The sequence below is a fragment of the Mastigoproctus giganteus genome, chromosome 8 (genome assembly GCF_048544385.1).
Source record: "Mastigoproctus giganteus isolate SK-2022 chromosome 8, ASM4854438v1, whole genome shotgun sequence".
NCBI classification, from domain to species: Eukaryota; Metazoa; Arthropoda; class Arachnida; order Uropygi; family Thelyphonidae; genus Mastigoproctus; species Mastigoproctus giganteus.
Genome location: NC_143582.1, coordinates 44,806,455 through 44,828,444, shown reverse-complemented (window position 1 = coordinate 44,828,444; position 21,990 = coordinate 44,806,455). Strand labels below are relative to the sequence as shown.

Sequence of the window (21,990 nt, the reverse complement as noted above, 5' to 3'; positions counted from 1 at the left end):
TATGATGTGGTCACAAAGGAACTGGATGCAGGGAATAACTTTGATATCATATATTTGGATCTTAGAAAGACTTCCAGTACTGTTGCACATGGAAGACTGCTGCATAAATTGTAGCAGTGTGGCATTGGAGGCAAATTGCTGCTGTGGATAAAGGGATGGTTAAGTGGGAGAAGACAGAGAGTGGTAATCAATGGACACTGCTCTTCATGGACTAATGTTATTATTGGAGTCCCTCAGGGTTCAGTACTTGGTCTATTGTTGTTTTCTGTATTTATTAATAATATTGATGATGGTATATCAGGCTTAATGTCCAAGTTTGCAGACAATACAAAGGTTGGCAGGGTTGTTAATGACACAAATGACAGTACGCAGCTGAAACAGGATCTAGAAAAGTTGAGTAGATGGGCTGAGAGGTGGCAACTGAAATTTAACATTGACAAATGTAAAGTACTGCATATGGGAAGCAGTAACCCCAGAGTAACGTATCAACTGACACTGACAGTGGTAGAGAATGAAAGGACCTGGGAGTAAGTTTGCAGGCAGATATGAAGTTTTCTGAGCAGTGCAGATGGTCTACAAGAGTAGCTCATGGTGTCTTGTCAATGATACACATAGTAGGGATAAGGTGATTATTTTCCCCTTATATAAGGTAATGTTCAGGCCACACCTTGAGTACTGTATACAGGTCTGGAGGCCTCATTTTAGGAAAGATGTAGAGCTGCTGGAGCGAGTGCAGAGAAGGGCAACAAGATTAGTGAATGGAACAAAAGGTTGCTCTTACGAAGAAAGGTTTAAGTTTTGCAAGTTACAGTGTCTGGAGACTAGGCACTTGCGAGGTGATCTGATTGAGGTGTATTAAACCTTGAATGGTTCGAGCATGCTCAATGCTGATGGGATTCTTCCTTTTGCTCAGAATAATCCAATGATAGGGCATAAATTCAAATTGAGGAAAGACAGTTTTAGGATAGATGTGCGGAAGTTTGCCTTTAGCCAGCGTGTGGTTGATTGCTGGTACAAACTTCCATCTGTTGTTGTAGAAGTTGATAGCTTCAATAGATTCAAAGCAGAACTAGACAAACATTTGGAGCGAGCAGATTGGTGAAATTAGAAGATTTGGTTTTTATTTGGTTGATGCTTGATAAGCTTGCTTTCTTGCATCATGTGCTTTTACTAATGCTAATAAGGTCTAGAGTTGACCGACTTTTTCTAAAGCCATACTGGTTCTTGTTCATTTTCGAATGAGATTCTAGTTACCATTCTAATCGAGCGTGAATAATTTTTTCTAATGTCTTACCAAGGCAATTGATAAGAGATATTTGCCGATAGTTTTGTGGATCTGATTGATCCTTTCCAGATTTAGGAAAGGCTAGGACTATTGAGTCACTAAGAAAGAGGATAGTAGCCTTCTGAGAATATCTGGTTAAAATAGCTCAGTAATGAATTCAGAGCTATTTATTTAGGTGTTTAAGCATCAAATAATTTATCCCATCAGGCCCTGGTGCACTATTAGCTGATCTATTTAAGGATCTCTCTAGTTCAAAAAGAGTAAATGGTTGATTATACGGAAGAGATGCTCTTGTACTGAAATTCGACTTATATTTTTCTGCATTGGCTTTTACTTGTTTAAAGGCTGGCTCATATGATGACGTGGCAGAGATTTCAGAAAAACATTCTGACAGGGCATTTGCAACTTCCACTGGAGAAGGAGAAATCTTTACCCTTCCAACTTATGATGGGTGTTGATTTCAGGAGGGATTTACCATTCAGTTTTTTGATTTTGTCCCAAATCTTTCTACTGTCTGTATTTTTAGTAATGGCAGAAGCAAACCGGATCCAAGAGTCTTTTTTTCGCCTTTTTCTGCACATAATGGGCCTTAGCTTTTAGTTTCTTGAAGTTAATCAGGTTGTAGTTGTTGGGTACTTCTGAAACAGATTCCAAGCTTTATTCTGTTTTTTTTTGACGTCACAGCATGCATCATTCCACCAGATATTGGCATGTCTGTGAGAACCAACTCTGGTTTTGGGTATAGCACAGGTTATAGCTGTTATTATCTGTGTAGTAATGTGGTCAGTAACATCTTCTATAGGATGGCTTTTAATGATTTGGTCATCAAAGGAAGCTGCATCGGTGAACTTGTTTCAATCTGCTTTTGTAAATTTCCATTTTATGCGGTTGGCTATATGTGAGGTTCTATGTGGTTGCAGTTTGCAAATAATCAGGTAATAGTCACTGTTCAGTGGGGTTTTTGGAACTAACCACTGAATGACTGGGAACAGTTCTGGGGAACACACTGATAAATTTATAGCAGTAGATGTTCTGGTGGAAAAGTGGATATAAGTGTCAGCACCAGTGTTTAACAAGGTGAGATGCTGGTTGTCAAGAACTGTTTCAATGATTTTTCCTCGTTTATCTATCTGGGCAGATTCCCCACATAGGATGATGCCCATTAAAAACTCCAAGCAGAACGAAAGGAGATGGAAGCTGTTTTATAAGGTCCTCCAGTTCTTTCACAGTGAATTCTTTGTTTGGGGAAAGGTACCTAGAGACTATGGTCAACATAAGATTCAAAACAATACATACTGCTACAGCCTCTAATGTGGTCTGTGGAGGGATCTGTTTTGCAGCAGGAACTTTGTTATCAACAAGCATGGCTACGCCTCCTCATGTTGAGTTAGTATTGTTTCTATCTTGTTGACAGACACTATTGTTTTTAATCACTGGGGTCACCCACGGGGTTAGATTGGTTTCCTGCAGGCAGAAGCTTATTGGACTGTACTGTTCGATTAGGTCATAAATATCAAAAATATTGTTTTGTAGACCTCTACAGTTCCATTCCAAAATGTTTTGGATTATTTAGATTTAGCAGTTGTGTATGGTTCTGTCTGCTTTTTGTATCCAGCCTGTTTGAATCTATCTAGTTTCAACTTTTCTTTTTTTGAAAAGTTAGGGCGTCCAATGTCCATGTCATGTTCTGCATGTAAATCTAAGACAGGCTCATCCTGTGGGATATCAGCATTGGTATCTATATTTTTAAGAATGGTTTGTCTTCAATATTTGAGGCTTTTAGTTTTACAGTTTCTCACTGAGTATCAGAAGCAGTTGGTCGGACTATTAGAGGAGTATTGCTAGTGCACGTTACTTTGCATTGTTCTGTAGGTGATTTCTGTGGGGATAATAACACTGATTGAACCCAGTCAGCTATTGAGATGGATGGGGTGGGCACTGTGATTGCCGTTTGTGTTCCTACTGATTGGTAATTTCTGGGTTGCCACAGCTTAAGTAACTTTTGGCATGGTGAGCATAACTTGCTTCCTGGTAAGCAACCTTTTGTTCGACTTTGTATTTTTGAATCTTTTTTCCTACCCTCCAGAGTTTGCATGCTTTTGAATATGCTGGACGTTGGCCTTTACAATTTGGGCATTATGGTGTTTCTGCGGTGCAGTCTGTTTGCGAGTGGGCTTCATAGCTGCAATTCAGGCAGACAGTGTCTCCTCAACATACTGTTTGCGAGTGTCCAAATTTTTGACACTTGAAGCATCTGATTGGGTTGGGAATGTAAGGTTGTATGTGGAAATTCAGGTATCCAACTTTGACACATGATGATAAGGTTGGTGTGCCAAATGTCAGAATAATGCTTCTAGTGGAAACAAGTTCACCATTTTTTTTAATCATTATTCATTTTGTTCTTTTAGTTCTTCAACTTCAGTGACATTCATCAGGTCCCACTCTGCAATTACTCCTTTCGAACTATTTAACGTAGCACGAGGGGTGACCTATATAGGTATTCTGCCAAAAGTCAGATATTTTCAATAAGGCCTGAGTATGCTGATGCTTAGCTGTTTCAACTAGCAGATTTCCAGATAGGAGTCTTTTCACCATTTTCGGTGAACCAGCCACACTTTCTAAACATTTCTGAATTAGAAATGGTGAAAGTGCACTCATAGGTTTGGATGAAAGAGAATGGAGTATAAGGAACGTTGGAAATTCCTGCTGATTCTCATTTTTATATAGTCTCTTGGATTGTGATACGTCATGATCAGATTCATTCAAGTCATGAGATTCAAGTCTAGGCTCAAGAGCTGGGTAATTGTCAATATCCATGGTTACTCCTTTTAGCTCTGGAGGATAACTTTCCCCCCTTAGGTTACCGGCCCTGCCACGTGGAGGCAGGAGTAGTACCACCAGTGACCAAGCAATAAGAGGTTAGTGTGTTAAGTATATTAGTTCTATATACAAAAAGAAGAAAGGTACCTTTCCTTTCTTTTGGAAAGCTTGCTTCTTTATTTAGAAAAGCAGAAAATAAATAATTTTTGTAAACAAAGACTTGAAAATTCTCAGTAATCTGCTGATTCTAGAGAAGATGCTTTAAAATTCGCTTTTAAACTCGCTTGGCATTCAGAGCCACCAATTGCTTCACTACTTCCAGTACTAACATTACTAACTAATAATAATAATAATAAAAAAAAAAAAAAAAAAATCAAAAGTTGTTGGCTTTTATACTATTTTTCTGATTTTGAAAATGATGCCAAACTAATGACCTATTTAGCAAATCTGCTATTCCAAAACAGAATTCCATTCAGCAAGTAAATAGATCATTAGTTTCTGAGGATCCAATGCATGTATATAAGTAAATATAAAAATGAAAAAACTTCAGGCAGTTTGTAAACTGCAAAATTCATTAGAATGAGCAAGATTAAGAAATTAATGTGAATTTTTGGATAAGAACAAATTGATGCCAATTAACAATAAAAACTGAGGATCAAATTCTTTAAAATAATATGTAAATATATATACTCGGTGATCACTGAACTGTGACCACCCCACCTGTAATGGACTATGACAGATAGCTCGCAGTATAAAAAGTTGAATAATTTGTACACTAGAGCAGTGGCAATTTGCATCTCTGGTCGCACAAGTCAAAGTGATAAAGTTATGGGATGTCACAGAGTTTTGATTATGGGCAACTGTGCTTCCATATCAGAAACGACACATCTTGAGGTTGCTCATGGCCCACTGTGGTTAAGGTGCAGAATGGTGACGAGTGGGCGAAACCTCTGCCCACCGACAGAACTGTAAGGGATTACGGTTCTTAAGGGCTTAAAAATAGTCTGGAAATTCATGATGTATGTGCTCAATGGCAGGTCTCTGCATGACAGTTGATACTGCAATACAATTTGGGGAATGCAAGTACAATATTCCAAATGAGAATGTGCTGCACACTCACATGTATGGAGTTCCACAGCAACCCTCCTCCTCACTGCTGTTCATCACTGATGGCAAATGTTGTGCTATCAACAACATGCTGGTTGGACACTGGAGGACTGGAAACAAATGTGCTGGTCAGATGAGCCCAAATACCTGGTACAACAAGCTGATGGACACCTTCAGACTGGCACAAGCAACACAAGTCCATGGATCCATCATACTTGGTGCCCATTATCCAGGCAAGTGACGGTGGCTGCTTAATATGGGACATATTTTGTTGGCAAGAACTTGGACCCCTGATGAGTACGGGCCAAGATTTCACTGGTGAGGTCAACTCATAACTCTAAGGAAACTATGTGCACCCTGCCATGTTCCATTTTTCCCTGGGCAGAAACAGGATCTTCCAGGACAATAATGCATCATGTCATTAAGCCTGCACTGTGCACGAGTGGTTCAAGGAACATAGCGAAAGTATCACCCACCTTGATTGGCTTCCAAATTCACCTAACTTAAATCCAGTTGAACACCTGTGGGATGTTTTGAAATGGAAGTGAAGTGTATAGATACACAACTATCATCCTGACACTATGGAAAGCATTGCAGACAGCATGGCTGTAGATCCCTACAGACATCTAGTGGAGTCAATGCCTAGGCAAACAGCAGCTGTTATCCATGTGAATAATGGCCCAATACAGTATTAGGTAGGTGGTCACATTTCAGTGTTCACTGAGTGTATATGCAATAATTTAATTTTAGACACGAGATATGTATATTGGCATTTAATGCATATTTATTTGCATATTTTGTTTATTTAAAATCGATTCTAGATATATGATAAAAATACTGTAAATTCTGTGAAATTGAGGACTGTTACATCACAGGAATCTAAGACTACTGTAATGTGCTGCCTGGTTTGTAGTCCCTAACCAGACAAGCTGGATAAACCTTTGGAGTTTACATACTTGGAAATAAGAACAGAATGAGAAATTAACCCAACTAACACTACTGGTGTGTGTGTGTGTGTGTGTGTGTGTGTGTGTGTGAGAGAGAGAGAGAGAGAGAGAGAGAGAGAGAGAGAGAGAGAGAGAGAGAGAGAGAGAGACTCTTATAGTATACAGGGATGCTAAAAATTGTAAGGTTACCCTTTAGAGCCAAAAGGCCAGGGGTTAACTGGTCATGCAATATGATATTATACTGGATAAACAATTTAAAAATATACTTCAAAACTAGTTATGAATATAATGACATATGTTGCTTGTTGATCAAGAAACTCTATTATTGAAAGAAATGACCATTTCAATTCTTACCAAGCAATTTTTAATTCATTACTTCATTATGGTTCTGACTGCTTCTACGCACTTACTTGCAATGCTTGATCTCTCCTTTTCATTGATAAACGTGCCTCTGAAAATATTCCTTGGAATCTGAAAAAAGTATTAAGATATTTGTATTTATTATATTATATCAACCTATTATACATTATCAAAACTGTTCTTGAATATACATTTGTTCATGATACTTGGCCACAAGTGTTGCATCTACAAGATCATTCAAAGTCTCAACCAGAAATCAAGTTTATGACATTAACCAGAATTTAATGAGTTAATTTTTAAATACGAAATTAAGTAATTGACGCATAAATGACCAAAAGACATTGTAAATCAGGATATTATAAGCACAGTGATAACAGGTGAACCAGAAGTGCAATGGATAAAAGTTTTGTGTCTGTTTTTATTACTTTGGATAAATGTATTCAGATCCTGCTGTAGGTCTCTCTAACTATTCCTTGATTCTTTTGAGAGAAAAGCTGAATTAAATGATACAAATAAGATATAAAAAAAAAAGTATGTCAACAAGATGAGAATTTACTGATTAAATAAACTAGCCACCAAACATTAAAAAATGGAGCCTTATTTTTAGCCTTTATAACCAACCTCCATGCCATTTTGCAATACACCTGGATCCAAATATCTCACCCAAGTTGATTGCAAAATCTGGCATACTTCCACTCTGGCCTTCATTAAGTAAAATGACTACTTTGCATATTGTAGAAGTATAATAAATGTGTAATCATAGTACTAACACTTAAAATTTATAACGTGCATTAGCAAGTAGCTTTTAAAACAATACTTTTCAAGAACATTTATTACCAAATTAAATTATGAGGTGGCAGTACTTTAAAGTACTGTGTGCACTATGAAAATGCAACCATTTTCACTTATGACGGGACGTTCACGAAGAGAACAAGCGCCCCATACTTTTGTGACTATGCTGTATATTTGGAGCAACACCTGCTCGCGGGGAGAAGGCAGAAATATTTCTGGTCCCCGCACGTGCAGTGAAAGTCACCCCGTGGAGCGTCAGCCCTCCGCCGGTCGCCTGTTGTCTAACAGCCGGAGGTCATTTGTCCGAGCGGAGTGGACAGGCGTCCGGGCGCATTTGTTGACAAAAACAGCAAAGGAATGTGACTCTCGTGTGGAGATGCGAGAGTACATCTTCCAAATGACACTTTTGGGGTAAACAGAATAAGACATCCACTGGAGGTTGGTGTTTTTTCAAAGTCTTGTGTGAGGAAGTGAATGAACTTGTGGCCATCAGGCCTTTGTCCAGTCTGAAGGCACAAACCCTACTAAAATAAAGTTTCCTCCGCACCACCTCCATAAATACAATATTTTATGTGAGCAGAGCTCCAAAATCGACAGTCCCAAAGTTGTTGTTGAACCGTTGAAATTAACCAGAACAAATACGCATGGGAAAGCAAAAGGTGAGGGGGAGATATATATACGAACCTAGGGGAAAAGCACGGGGGAGTTAAGAGTTTGGGAGTTCAGAGTTTGCAGTTCGGAGTTCTGAGTTAGTTTTGTTGGAGCCAAGTCTGAGAGTGGCAGAGAAATTGTGAATGAGAGCAAAAGAGAGAAGGTGTTTGCATCTCCGAGTGAAAGTAGAGAATCCTGTTCGGCAAGAACGCAGACAAATAGGAGCCGATCCAACCACGAAGATAAAAGTAGCAGAAATGACCCAGGTTGAGGTTCCCCCAGAGTTTCAACTCCTGAAGATGTGCAGGTTGAGTCTGGTAAGTCAACTTTCCATGTCCCATTAAACAACTGAACTAGAGTGTGTAAAAGGCGATCCTATTTTCCCTTACACAGACTTCTCTCCTCATAATAACCTATCTTGTTAAGTATAGAGAATAAGCGATATTTTGAACTTAAGGAATACACATCACATTATAAGTTTAACATTATGATCACTTTATAATTGTTCTGCTACAAACGTCATTAGTGTCTTACATGAACCACTGAGATGTTTTTGCCTCGACGGAATGTACTTGGAGTTTCCTACAACAGACAGCAAGCACGAAACTACACGAAGAACAACACTACCACTACTATTCAGCTGGTAAATTTACATTAAGAGGCTAATTATATATTAACGTAAAGAGGAGTAAGCCAAATGTTACATGTCCTATTCTAAAAACTATACTTGTTTACTGAGTGTACATCTTATTTGTCTTGTGTAATAAACCATGTTTTGTTTAACAACCTTTGCCTCATGATTACTCCTCTGATGACACATGATTCCTTGAATGGATTACTGATAAAGAACTATGTTAAGGCGGCGCTTTTGATTCTAATCAAATAGAAAGGAGTCAAGGGTGAAAATCACAATGCAATCTTTGATGTTGCAGACTAGCTCAACGTCCATCTGGGTTAGTTTTCAGAACATGGGATTTGTCCTAACTAACTGCTAGACGATTACATGAAAGCCAGGTTTCTCCGGATGTAAATATTAGTGTAACTCTTGCAAAGAACATTTATTCCTAACTGACACATCACACCATAACTGAGAATTGTTGGAACCCTAGCAAGTTTATACTATAACGGAGTAAAAGCCTGTGCAACAGCACACAACTGCAACTTACCTGAATCTTATACAATCCACTGTGGCAGATGTTATTCAAAGATGGACTGTACATGATACAATTAAAAAAAAAAAAAGGTCTACATGGCCTCACACATATGATGTATTCAGAAAACATCATGTGGCAGGTACAAGGTCACAGGAATGTATTATACCAACTGTTCATAGTGTACTGAATAGCCTTGGATCAATGGTAGAGTGGTTGCGCATAAGCTTAATATCACTGTCACTCACCAATGCAAAATTGTGTTTGGTGTGTTATCCCCAATTTCCAAAGACTCTAGAACAGTGGCTAATAATGAGTTTTGGTGTGGAGATTGCCTGAAAACTGCTTCCTGTCAGAATGTAGTCGTTGTTGTTGTTGTTGTGTTTAACGACACAAAGGCTACTTGGGCCATATTGTGTCTTTCTAATGGTGAATATTCAATAATAACTATATTTTATGATATAATCCTATCCGGTTTAGGAAAGTAAATAGTTCTTTTTTATTAGGATCATCTCCCAGAATCTGCATTAAATTTATTGATCTCTGCATATTAGTAATTGATTTAAAAGTGTCTAAGCGGATGTTTTGAAATCGGGGACAGTCCACTAACAAATGGCGAATGGTCAGTTGTACTTGACATGATGTACATTGGGGAGCGCTGTCATTAGTTAATAAATAGAGGTGAGTGAGATGAGTATGCCCAATCCTGAGCCTTACTAAAATTGTTTCTTCTCGTCTGCTTTTCTGGAAGCTGGAGGGCCACAGCTTTGGTTCTGGTTTTATTTGGTACAATTTATTTCCTGGATGGCCTTTCCAGATTAATGACCAGCTATTATAACATGCTTTACGGATAATATGTTTATAATCAGTATATGGAATTTGAAAAGTTTGAAGAAGAGTATTATCTGGTTGTTTGGCTGCAAGATCTGCTCTTTCATTTCCTGCAATCCCAGAATGACCTGGAATCCAGCAGAAAGTGACAGTTTGGTTTGACTCTTTACACACAAGTAATTTAGAATGGATTTGTTTTATTACAGGGTGAGAGGAGTTGGTATTACTATTTATGGCAGAGACAGCACTGAGTGAGTCAGTGTATATTAAGGCAGACGAAATTAGAAGTTGAGTAATGTGACCTAGAGCCAAGTTAATAGCATAAAGCTCAGCAGTGAAGATACTGCATCCTATGGGTAATGAGACAGAAGCGGTGAATGATGGAAAGATAGCCGCAGCGCCTACTTGGGTCTCGGTTTTTGATCCGTCTGTATAGATCTTACAGGGCTGTGAATTGGAAGCGGAGTGAGTTTCATGTAATTGTGCAATATTGAAGGGACACAAGGTGTTCTTTCCCCACTGTTGGAAATAATCATCAAAAATTGCACGGATATTTGTCCACGGTGGATCAGGCGGTGTTATGTCCTGATATATATTGCCGATTTCAATATTCCACGTTTGAGTTAGTTCTTTAAGTCTAAGTGCAGCAGGTCTGTTTTCATTTGGTTTACTGTTGTAAAATGACTCCCATTCGGTATTGTACAGACATCTCCAATTCGGGTGAGAGGGAAGACTGCGGATTTTTGCGGCATATATCAAAAGCAATGTTTTCCTCCGAAGATGTAAGGGAGGTTCATGGGCTTCGATGTAAAGACTCTGGACTGGAGAGGTTCTGAAAGCCCCTAGAGAAACTCGAAGGGCACTGTGCTGGATGGTATTTAATCGCTCTAAGGTACTCTTCCTTGCAGAGTCATACACTGGAGAACCGTAGTCCAAGCGGGACCTGATGAGAGCTCTATAAATATGGATAAGAGTATGCCGATCAGCGCCCCATGACATAGATGATACACACCGAAGGATATTCAATTTCTTCAAGCAGATGGTACGAAGATAGGCCACATGTGCTTGAAAGTTCAGTTTTCTATCTAGTATCAAGCCAAGAAAGCGGACAGTGTTAACCAGAGGAACCGACACATTTTTTATCTTTAACTCAGGATCAGGATGAAATGACCGGAGTTTGCAGAAATGAGTGGTAGTGGATTTCTGTTCAGCAAGATGGTATCCATTGCGTAAAGTCCACGATTCTATTCTGTTTAGAGTAATTTGTAACTGTCTTTCGATAGAATTCATATTTTGTGATTGGCACGATATCGTGAGGTCATCTGCATACATATATACATCAATAGTTTTTGGAAGATCTTCCAATATATTGTTGACCCTAATTGCAAATAGCGTTGGACTCAGTATGGAACCCTGTGGGACACCCTCTTCTTGAATATGAGATATTGATAGGAAGTTTTGATATCTGACTTGAAAGGTACGTAACTTTAAAAAGTTCTGAATAATTTGAGGTAGATAGCCTCTCAACCCTAACTGATGCATATCCTTGATAACACCATGACGCCATGTGGTGTCGAATGCTTTCTGAATATCCAGGTTGACCATAACTAAATGTTGTCTCCTGATGAAGGCGTTACGTATATTAGATTCAATTTTGACAAGTAAATCTAGGGTGGACCTGTTTTTGCGGAAGCCATATTGGTGGTCAGAAAGCAGATTTTGGGAGTCTAGAATCCAGGTGAGTCTCTTATGCACCATTCTTTCGAAGATCTTGCCCAAACAGCTTGTCAATGATATTGGTCTGTAATTTTGAACTTGAGAAGTATCTTTGCCTGGTTTTGGTATTGCACAAATATATGAATGACGCCATGAGAGAGGATATGTGTTTTCTGAGAAGATCCTGTTATAAAATAGCAACAGTGTGTACAGATCAGCTTCACACAGATGTTTAAGCATTCTGTAGTGAATGCCGTCTGGTCCTGCTGCACTATTTGGAGATTTACTCAAGGATTCTTTGAGTTCAGCTATAATAAAAGGCTGGTTATATGGGAGTGGGAGATTAGTGGAAAAATTTAATTTTTTTCGTTCTTCATTGGTTTTAATTCTCTGAAAAGTAGTCACATAAGTGGTAGAGGCGGAAGTATTATAGAAGGATTCTGCTAAAGCATTTGCGATGTCAGTAGGAGAGGATAGGTCCTGCCCATTCCACTGTATTATTGGAGACTGTAACGGTATAAATTTTCCATTCAGAGCTTGTATTTTTTTCCAGATAATCCGGGTGTCAGTATGTTTGTTAATAGTTGAGGCGAATTTAATCCAGGAGTCACGTTTTGCTTTTTTCCTAATTTGTCTTGCTTTGGCTCTCAATTTTTTGAAAACTATAAGGTTGGCGGTAGTGGGGAATTTGCGAAATTGGTTCCAAGCACGGTTTTTTTCTACTTTAGCTATGGTGCAATCTTGATTCCACCAATGGTTTTGGTGTACCCGCTTGCTCTGTTTGGATCTTGGAATAGAAATTTCGGCTGCTGATAATATATGGCTGGTAATGTGTTCGGTTACGTCATCAATATGTTGTTGCTGTACATACTGTTTGTTTAGTAGGACACAAGTAGAATAGTTTTTCCAGTCTGCTTTGTGGAAATTCCAAGATAAATGTGCTTTCGGGCATGATACGACCTGTGTTTGAATTGAGCTGATGATGGGAAAATGGTCACTGTGGAATGGATCATTCAACACAAACCATTCCATACTTGGAAAAAGAGATGCTGAACAGATAGATAAGTCTATGGCAGATGTTGTACCTGTAGGTAATTGAATATGAGTTGGAGAGCCAGTGTTTAATACAGTCAGATTATGATTATCTAGGAATGTTTCAATTAATTGGCCTCTCTTATCCATAGTGGAGGATCCCCACAATGGATGGTGACCATTGAAATCACCGAGTAAACAGACAGGAGGTGGTAGTTGTGTTAAAAGGCTGTCAAGTTCACTCTGGGAACAAGGATAATTAGGTGGTATATAAACAGATGCAAGAGTTAATGATATTCCCATTGCTATTCGAACTGCTACAACTTCTAGGGAGGTTACTAGTTGGAGATGTCTTGATGGCATGGTACTTTTCACAAGAATACCTACCCCTCCACGAGAAGAGTCAGAATCCCTGTCTCGCCTAAACATAGTATAGTTTTTGAATTTGAGTGAAACTTTTGGTGATAAAAATGTTTCCTGTAAGCATACTCCTAATGGGTTAGTTCGCATGAGTAAATCATTCAGGTCATCTATATTACTGCGTAGTCCTCTGCAGTTCCATTGAAGGAATTTGTTCATTGATTGGGTTTATTTGAGGAAGATTGATCTGACTGTTTTTTCTGAGGTTTCTGTCTATTTTGTTTTGATTTTTCATTTCTGGGAAAGGTTGGGCGTCCTGTGTCCATGGTATCATTGGCATGTAGTTCTAATACTGTGTCTTCGTCCTCTGACTGAACCTCCATTTCCATGTTGCTATGGCGTGGTTTCGTCGTCTTTTTATTTTCAACACTAACAGATTTTGTTCGTTCGGGCAAGGTTGAGATGGCATCAGTTGGGATACTGATTGGTGTGTTGCTAGTTTCATTAACTGTAGATTTTTTATTGTACGTTAGCAAAGTTTTGGCCCAGGTGGCAAATGAAATGTTTGGTTCTATGGAGACATCTGTTTGAGTTGAAATTGACTGGCTATTTTTAGTGACGGATGCGTATGATCGGCTAGGCATGGTTAACAGAATTTGCTTCCTTGCTTCTGGGTATGTGACTTTATGCTCTACCTTATATTTCTGGATTTGTTTGCCTGTTTTCCAAAGGTCACATGCTTTAGAAAAGGCAGGATGGCTTCCTTTACAGTTAGGGCAAGTAGGAGTGGTAGCTGTACAGTCACCTTGGGAATGCTCCTTAGAGCCACAAATAGGACACACAGCATCGCCTCGGCATGCCGTCTGAGAATGGCCATACTTTTGGCACTTAAAGCAGCGAATGGGATTTGGGATGTAGGGCCGAATCTTGCAGTTTAAATAACCTGCTTTAACAGAAGATGGAAGAGTCGGAGTACTAAATGTCAAAATGATGGACCTGGTTGGTAGTAGGTTGCCATCTTTTTTGGTCATTATTCTCCGCGCATGTGTCACTTTTTGTTCCCTGAGTTCTTGCATTATCTCTTCTTCTGACACAGATAGCAAGTCCCATTCGCTGATAACGCCTCTAGAGGTGTTAAGGGTGTTATGGGGCGTAACCGTCACTGGAATACTGTTAAATGATGTTAACTTTAACAGCTTCTCTGAGTGAGTTGTCTTAGAAGTTTCAATTAGAAGGTCTCCAGATTGGAGACGCTTAACCATTTTAGGAGATCCACAAACTGATTCCAAACATTTCTGTATAAGAAAAGGCGATAATTTGCCAACAGGTTGCGTGGATAACGAGTGCATTATAAGAAATGCCGGCACGTCCTTATTTTGATTTTCCGTCCTTAGTCGCTTTGGACGATTGGAGTCATGGTCAATGTCAGGAATTTCTGACCTTGAGCCCGAGGGCTCTAACAGTGGATAGTTACTTATATCCATGTCGGCTCCTTTTGGCCCTGGGGGTTTGTCTTTACCACCCAGGTTACCGGCCCCGCCACGGGGAGGCAGGAGCAGTGCCACGAGGTGACCAAGCGGCTATTAGTTGTGTTAGTAATAGAGGAAAAAGAAACAGAAAGGTGTCTTTCCTTTCTGGGCCTTTGCCTACTACTTGTAGAACGAAAGAGCTACTGAAATATAAAATGAAATGAAGAAAACGGTATTCAGAAATAAACAGAATATGTACTGCAAAAGCTCTTTGGATAATTCGCTTGGAAAAACGCACTGAGATCGCTTGGCCACGGAACGCTTGGCACCCGGGGCCAGAATGTAGTCACCTTAATCATGAAGTTTGGTAAAGGCCATCTGGTAGTGTGGGAGTGCTTCAGCTGGTTTCGACTTAGTTTAATGGTGGTAGTGCCTCTAACCAAAGCCCAATGTTTTGGCCAGTAATATGTTACCTATACTGTGACAGCACTACAGAAATGAGCTTTGTCAGTATCAGCATGGCATTTCATATCGTGCATATCATGCAACTGGCTAGCTCAGAACCTGGACCTTTGAACACCAGCAGAAAAAACTGATACACTGATCAAGCTGTGGCCAGAATGGTCTTCTTCTAAACACGCTCTAGTAAGAGTGGAGGTGAATTCGCCAAGAGTTAGTAGAAGTACGTAGGGTAAAAAAATGGTTAGCAGAAAATATGCCCGGGAGGGTTGAGTTGCTGTTAAGGTTCAATGGCACAAGGACTATAATGGCCAAATTGCATGTAGGATGATTGAGACTGCCACGTCATTGTTGGAGTACAGGTTTATTGACACAAGGGCTACTACAGCCATTATGTGCCTGTTAGCATGGAATGATACAAAACAGATTTAAAAGTGGGTATATAGGTTAATCATTTTCAGAAACTTGAAAAATTCTGCTAAGCTGGAGTCACTCAAATAACTTGCCTTAGTTGTAACGGTTTTTGTAGATTACACAGTAATTGGAAAGATGCGATTCTAGCAGCGTGGTTTTCATCTGGCCTCTTAGCCCTTGAAGAACCTCTGCCGGCTACTACAAGGAGGTGGGATAGGGAACAGAGAATGAGTGTTCTGACTAGAGAGAATCCTGATATTGCCTGAACTGTCAGTGAAGAGGCCACTTAAAAAAAAAACAAAAAAACCACACAACACAGGGGCTTTTGTTGGAAAGAATGGGGAGAAGGCAGCATTAGCATTAGTTGAGGCATATGGTGCAAGAAATCAGCCAAAAAAAACCCCCTTCTCATTTCGCCTATCCGATCACTCCAAATGTTTGTCTAGTTCAGCCTTAAATTTATTTAAGCTATCAATTTCCACAACAACAGATGGAAGTCTGTTCCAGCAATCAACTACATGCTGGCTAAAAGCAAACTTCTGCATAACTATTCTACAACTGTCTTTCCTCAATTTGAATCTATGTCCCCTCAGGTTCTTAACAGGGGTGGACTGGCCATAAGACTTATCGGGGAAAGCCCAGTGGGCGGAAGGCTGGAGGCTAGTGTGATTTTCAATATTACACTCTGAGCTCCGATATGTTCTATTTGTTTTCCCCGGTAACAATTTTATTGACCCAGTCTGCCTCTGGTTCTTAATCTGAGAAAGCAGAAGTACCCCATCAGCATTGAGCCTGCTCAAACCATTCAAAGCCTTATACACCTCAATCAGACCACCTTGCAGGTGCCTAGTCTCCAGATACTGCAACTTGCAGAACTGAAGCCTCTCTTAGTAAGAGTACCCCTTTGTTCCTCTCACCAGTCTTCTTGCCCTTCGCTGTATTCATTCTAGCAACTCTACATCCATCCTAAAATGAGGCCTCCAGACCTGTACGCAGTACTCAAGATGTGGCCTGACCACTGCCTTATACAAAGGGATAATAACCTCCTTGTCTCTGCTAGCAAAATTCCTATACGTTCCTGAGAAATGCCACGAATACCGAAAACGCGAATACCGAGTTATGGCTCCCATAACTATAATAAAGGGGTTCTGTTCCAAAGTATGAAATATATAAGAAAAACTAGTCTATAATTTTGTCCATGTATGTATTATATATACCTTCATAATATGAATATGTACATAGACAGTACATAGTGAAATGCAAGCATATGGCATCGAAATGAAAATAAGAAACAATTTAATATTAAATGTAATATTTATTAGAAATTTCAAACAAATCTTTCAATCCAGCACCTTTGCTAGCTAAAAAACTTATCCCGCCAGTGCTATCACCAGTTTTGCAAAAGTGTTGATAAAGGTGTTTTAGCTTTTCACGAATGATGAGTTAACTTAAGGGAATTTTATTTTGAGTTCGGTCTTCTATCCACAGATATAAAGCCTTTTCCATTTTTTCTAATTTAACATCATGAGTTACAGAGCAAATTTTTGAAGCAATTAGCGCATTTTCACGGATACAATGGCGGATTTTTTCTTCCGATTTCTTGATTGATCGTACCGTTGACTTATTGATTTTATAATGTTTTGCCACTGACGAGATACTTTCACCATTAGAAATTTTGTCTAATAACTGAATTTTACTCGCTAATGTCATCACCTTCTTTGATCTTTTTATAATTTCCTTGTTATTCGTAGCACCTCTGTAGCCAGGAGCGGCAGTGCGTAGCACACGCTTCTCAATTAAACCGGGGTTTGAGCCCGTGACCACCAAATATGGAGGATGCGGAAAGGTCAGGGAACAACCACAGCATATCCCCAGAGCAATATGGCCTTAGTTGCTAATGCTCCTAAATAACAACATAACAATAACAATTGTTATTCGTAGCCATATTTTTGTAAGGGTTAGGAAAGAATTTGTCCACAATAAAGTCACTTTCTTCCGTTAACACACTCGAAAAAGTCTGCACACTGAAAAACTGTAGATTTTTCACTTTTGTAAGCATATCAATTTATAAATTGATAATTTTATTCAATTTATAAGCATATAAATTGAAAGCAAACGACGAAACCTTCCATGACAAGGGCATAGCACATACTGAACAAGGATTTGCGAGAAACATTCACACTCGTGATTTTGTCACCCCTCTTCCCCCCACCCACTGAGCACTGTTTTTACCGGGAAAGATGATTTTAGCCATGCCCATGTTTTTTAAAATGTTCACGGCAATTTAAAATTCACATTTTTTTAGGTTTCATTTTATATTAAATCAGCGACCGCGAATACAGATACTGCAAATAGCGGGGGTTTACTGTATATTATTGACAAAAGTCCATGACCTGCTCAGGCAACCAACCTGCACTACTCAGTGAACTTCATATCTGACTGCACAATTACCCCCAGGTCTTTTTGATTTTCCACCTCATTGAGTGTACCACTACATAGTTGGTTTCTCTTGGGTTGCTGTATTTGTACTTTGCATTTGTCAATTTTAAACTTCAGTTACCACTTCTCAGCCAATCGCCTAACTTTTCTAGATCCTGTTGCAGTAGCATACCGTCTTTACTGTCATTAAAAACCTTGCCAACATTTGTATCATCTGCAAACTTGGACATTAAGCTTGATATACATTCATTGATATCATTGATGAATGCAAAAACGATAATGGGCCCAGTACCGAACCCTGGGGGACTCCACTAATAACATTAGTCCAAGCAGAGCAGTGTCCATTTATTACCAGTCTCTGTAGTCTCCCACTCAACCATCCCTTTATCCATTGCAACAACTTACCCTTAATGCTATACTGCTCCAATTTGTAAAGCAGTCTTCCATATGCAACAGTATCAAAAGCTTTCCTGAAATCCAAGTATCAGGTATCAAAATTATTTTTTGCATCCAGTTCCTTTGTGAACATATCGTAATATCCAATCAAATGCAAGATATGGTCCAATCAGGTCAGACAAATGCAAGATATGGTGCTTTCTTGCACCATATCTTGCACCTTAACAAACCCATGCTGTATCTGAACTATTACAGCAGTCTTATCTAGGTGATCCTGCATCACTTCTTTAACCAGTGACTCCACTATTTAACAGAAGTTAAACTAACAGGTATATAATTATTTGTGTCACCCTTTGAACCCTCCCCTTTGTGAATTGGGGATACATTTGCACATCTCCAGTCCATGGGGACCTCCCCTGAATCTAAGGATGCTCTCATAATTATGGCTAAGGTTTGCTAACTTCCCTTGCTGCCACCTTCAATATAACTGGATAGATTCCATCTGCCCCAGGTGTCTTTTTTATGTGTAACTTCAACAATTTCTCCTCCACTTTGCTCTCCGTTATTACAAAATCATTTAGCTCCCTGTTAGAGTTTAGTAAACTTCTGTCCTCCCCTTCCTTACAGAATTCCTCAGGTGTGAATGTAGATGCAAAATACTCATTCAGCTATCTGAGCAGAATCATCAACAGTTGAACCATCAACATCAAGTGAACTGATGTGATTCATTCCCTTCCTTCTAGCGTTTACATAAGTAAAGATGTCTTTGTTGTTTTTGCTTTGCATCCTTTGCCAAGGATTTCTCGTAATCAGTCTTTGCTTGCCTAACCTCCTTTGTGACTTGATGATTTCAGACTAGCTTATATCTGCCATAGGCTTCTGTGTCGCCTGATAATTTATATGTATCCTACACATTTTTATTCTCTGCCACGAGCCTCATTAGTTCATCTGACATCCAGTTAGGTCTAAATCTTGAACCTGTATTTCTTAGTTGGTATGAAAGCCTAGTAGCTTCCAAGATTAATTCCTTGAAGGCTTCCCATTTAGAATTCACTGTTTTTAACATCATCAGTTGATCTCACTGTATAGAATTTAAAAACAGTCTGAGACCACTGTAGTCATCTTTACAAAAACAAAAATTTTTCCCTTTACCCTTGATGGCAGTTACATCTTTAAGTAAATTCCACATCAATACACTGTGATCACTGTCACTTAGTGGTTCCTTTATCTGTAAATTCTTAATGCAGGAATAATCACTGCTGATAATCAGATCAAGAGTATTACTCCCTCTGGATGCCCCTTTAACATGTTGCTGTAGAAAACATGTCCTCCAATAAATCCACAATGTCTTGCCAGCATGCGAGTGACTAACCCACAAGTTCCAGTCAATATCTGGAAAGTTAAAATCCCCAATTACAAGACATTCTGATTTACAGGCCCACTCTATTTCTCTACACAACTGTTCGTTGTACTCATCAGAGTCGTTAGGCCTATAACATAGTCCTATTCTCATTTTTCTCTTTCCCAGTGCTTATGTTTCACCAAACTGACTCAACATTGCACTGTCTACCCATGTCAACTGGATGCACTTCCTTAGATTTTATGTTTCTTAACTAACAGCATAACTCCTCTTCCTCCCTTCTTGTCCTGTATATCCTTTCCATACACATTGTACTCCCCAAATTCCAATTCTGCACTGCTTATATCTGTGTGACACCATGTCTCTGATATCTTAACAATATCTGCCTTTGATGTCTTGATCAGCACTTCATATTCATCAAATTTATTTACTTCTAGAAGTTTTCCAACCCACCTAACACTGCTTCGATAGTATCAGCAAATATTCTTGTGCCCTTTCTATTTAAGTGTATCCCATACCTGTAGAAGCAGTCTCTCCTGACTTCCACTAGGAATTAGGAAATTAAAGGGAGAGAGGGCACTCCTGTAGAGGCAATCTACCCTCCACAGGTGGGGGCTGTTAAGAACAGTAGGGAGTGTTAAGAGTGGTAGAACCCACCAGGCAAAAAGTTTTTATGGGTGGCAAAGCCCTGTGAGATTAGAAGGGCAACAAAGTATTAGGGCCAGGGTGGGTGCAGGTCACCATCTAGGCTGCTTGGAAAGAATGTGACATCCTCAATCATCAATGTGAATTACACAGTAAAAATAGATGTGTTAAGCAACTATGTCTAATTGTGCTCTGGACAGCAGAACCTCTTCATGCTATTTAACTGGAAGCTGGATTTCCATAGCTGTAGAGCAGGGGTGTCAAACTCATTTGGGCTGTGAGCCATTTCCCATATTAGTTTACCTCAAGCGAGCTGCACATGACCTACAAACCTTGCCACTGTTAAGCCTAAAGATTCTTTTTAATTGCTCAGTTGTTGCTTGTTGCTGATTGATACTTGCAGCTAAGAATGCACTAATAACTAATTGAAAGGAAATAAAAGTCTGAATAAATAACAGAACGAATAATGAAAATCAAGTTTATTCCAGATAATACAATATTTCAATGAGGGAATATACATGAAATTAGACATGTGACCCCGTTTGCTTGCAACCTGCTTTGCAATATTTGGAGTCAAAGATCGAGAAGACACAACCTTCATTATGAAAGAAAGATTAGTGTCAATTAGCCTTGATCTGTGGGCTGTTTTGTTAGCTTTCATATGCGAAAACAGTTGTTCACATAAATATATGCTCCCAAAGTAACAAGAATTTGTGTGGCAAACTTTCTTATCTCTGAGTATTTTTGCCCTAAATATGAGTAGAATTTTAGAATCCCAACTTCTCTGTACTTCTCTTTTAAAATTAAGTCATTCTGTAGATCAATTAGTTCCATTTGTATGGAAATGGGAGCTCTCTTGACATTAAAAGAAAAAGGACAATGAGAAAAATCTCCTTGGTGCTCCTTGAAATCATTAAAGCATCTATCAAATTTGTCTTGAATCTTTTCTATTCTGTTACAATATTTTGAAAGGCTATAACTTTAACTCTGATTTTTCAACTGTTCACACACATAAAAGTAAGTCAGAGTACCTTCTTTTAATTTATTTTGCCATATTATCAACTTTTTTTGGAAACTAGCCAGTGCATCATGCATGTCTGTTATCAACTGATCTTTCCCTTGTAGTCTGATGTTTAGATCATTTTGGTAATATCCACTAGGAAGGCCAGATCTTGTATCCAAGACTGATCCTTCAGAAGTGATACACCGTGACTTTATTTCTAGGAACAGTATTATTTTTTCCAAAAGTAAAAAAAAAAACCTCTTTAGTACATTGTGGTAAGACAACCAACGAACCTCTGTGTAGTATGGCACTTTCCAAGTCCTTAAGAAGGAGAGAAAATTGGCAGTGATTCAGTCCTCTGGACCAGATGAAGTTCAGATTTGGCCACAGTTTTGAGCTCATAGTCCATTTTCAGTATTTTCGAACACAGAACCTGCTAATGAATAATGCAGTGGAAAGACAGCAATTTTTATTTGTCCGGATACTCGTCCTTCAGTTTTGCTTCTAGCGTTGGATTCATGGAAGGTCACTGTGGACTGGAGATGTGCGAATGTATTCTCAAATGACAAAGGGGATTAAAGAGTGACATGAGTAATTACAGACCTGTTACCTTAACTTCTGCTGCAGAGAAAATAATGGAGTCAATGGTTAGACAAGACTACAGTTATTCATAGCATGGGTTTCTTAAGGGGGATATCTTCTCTGACCAATTTGGTTGGACACTATAATGCAGTCACACAGGAACTTTATTAA

General features: G+C 39.1%; 1 protein-coding gene across 2 annotated transcripts in view; it reads right to left on the bottom strand.

Annotated features, from left to right (window-relative positions):
* Positions 1 to 21,990, bottom strand: part of LOC150081500 (bridging integrator 3-like) — a 193,406-nt gene that overhangs the window by 50,382 nt on the left and 121,034 nt on the right. For both annotated transcript variants that reach the window (XM_090379337.1, XM_090379338.1), the window contains exon 8: positions 6,570 to 6,630. In XM_090379337.1, coding sequence (XP_090235463.1) covers positions 6,570 to 6,630 — 61 coding nt within the window. The remainder of the gene's footprint in view (positions 1 to 6,569; positions 6,631 to 21,990) is intronic.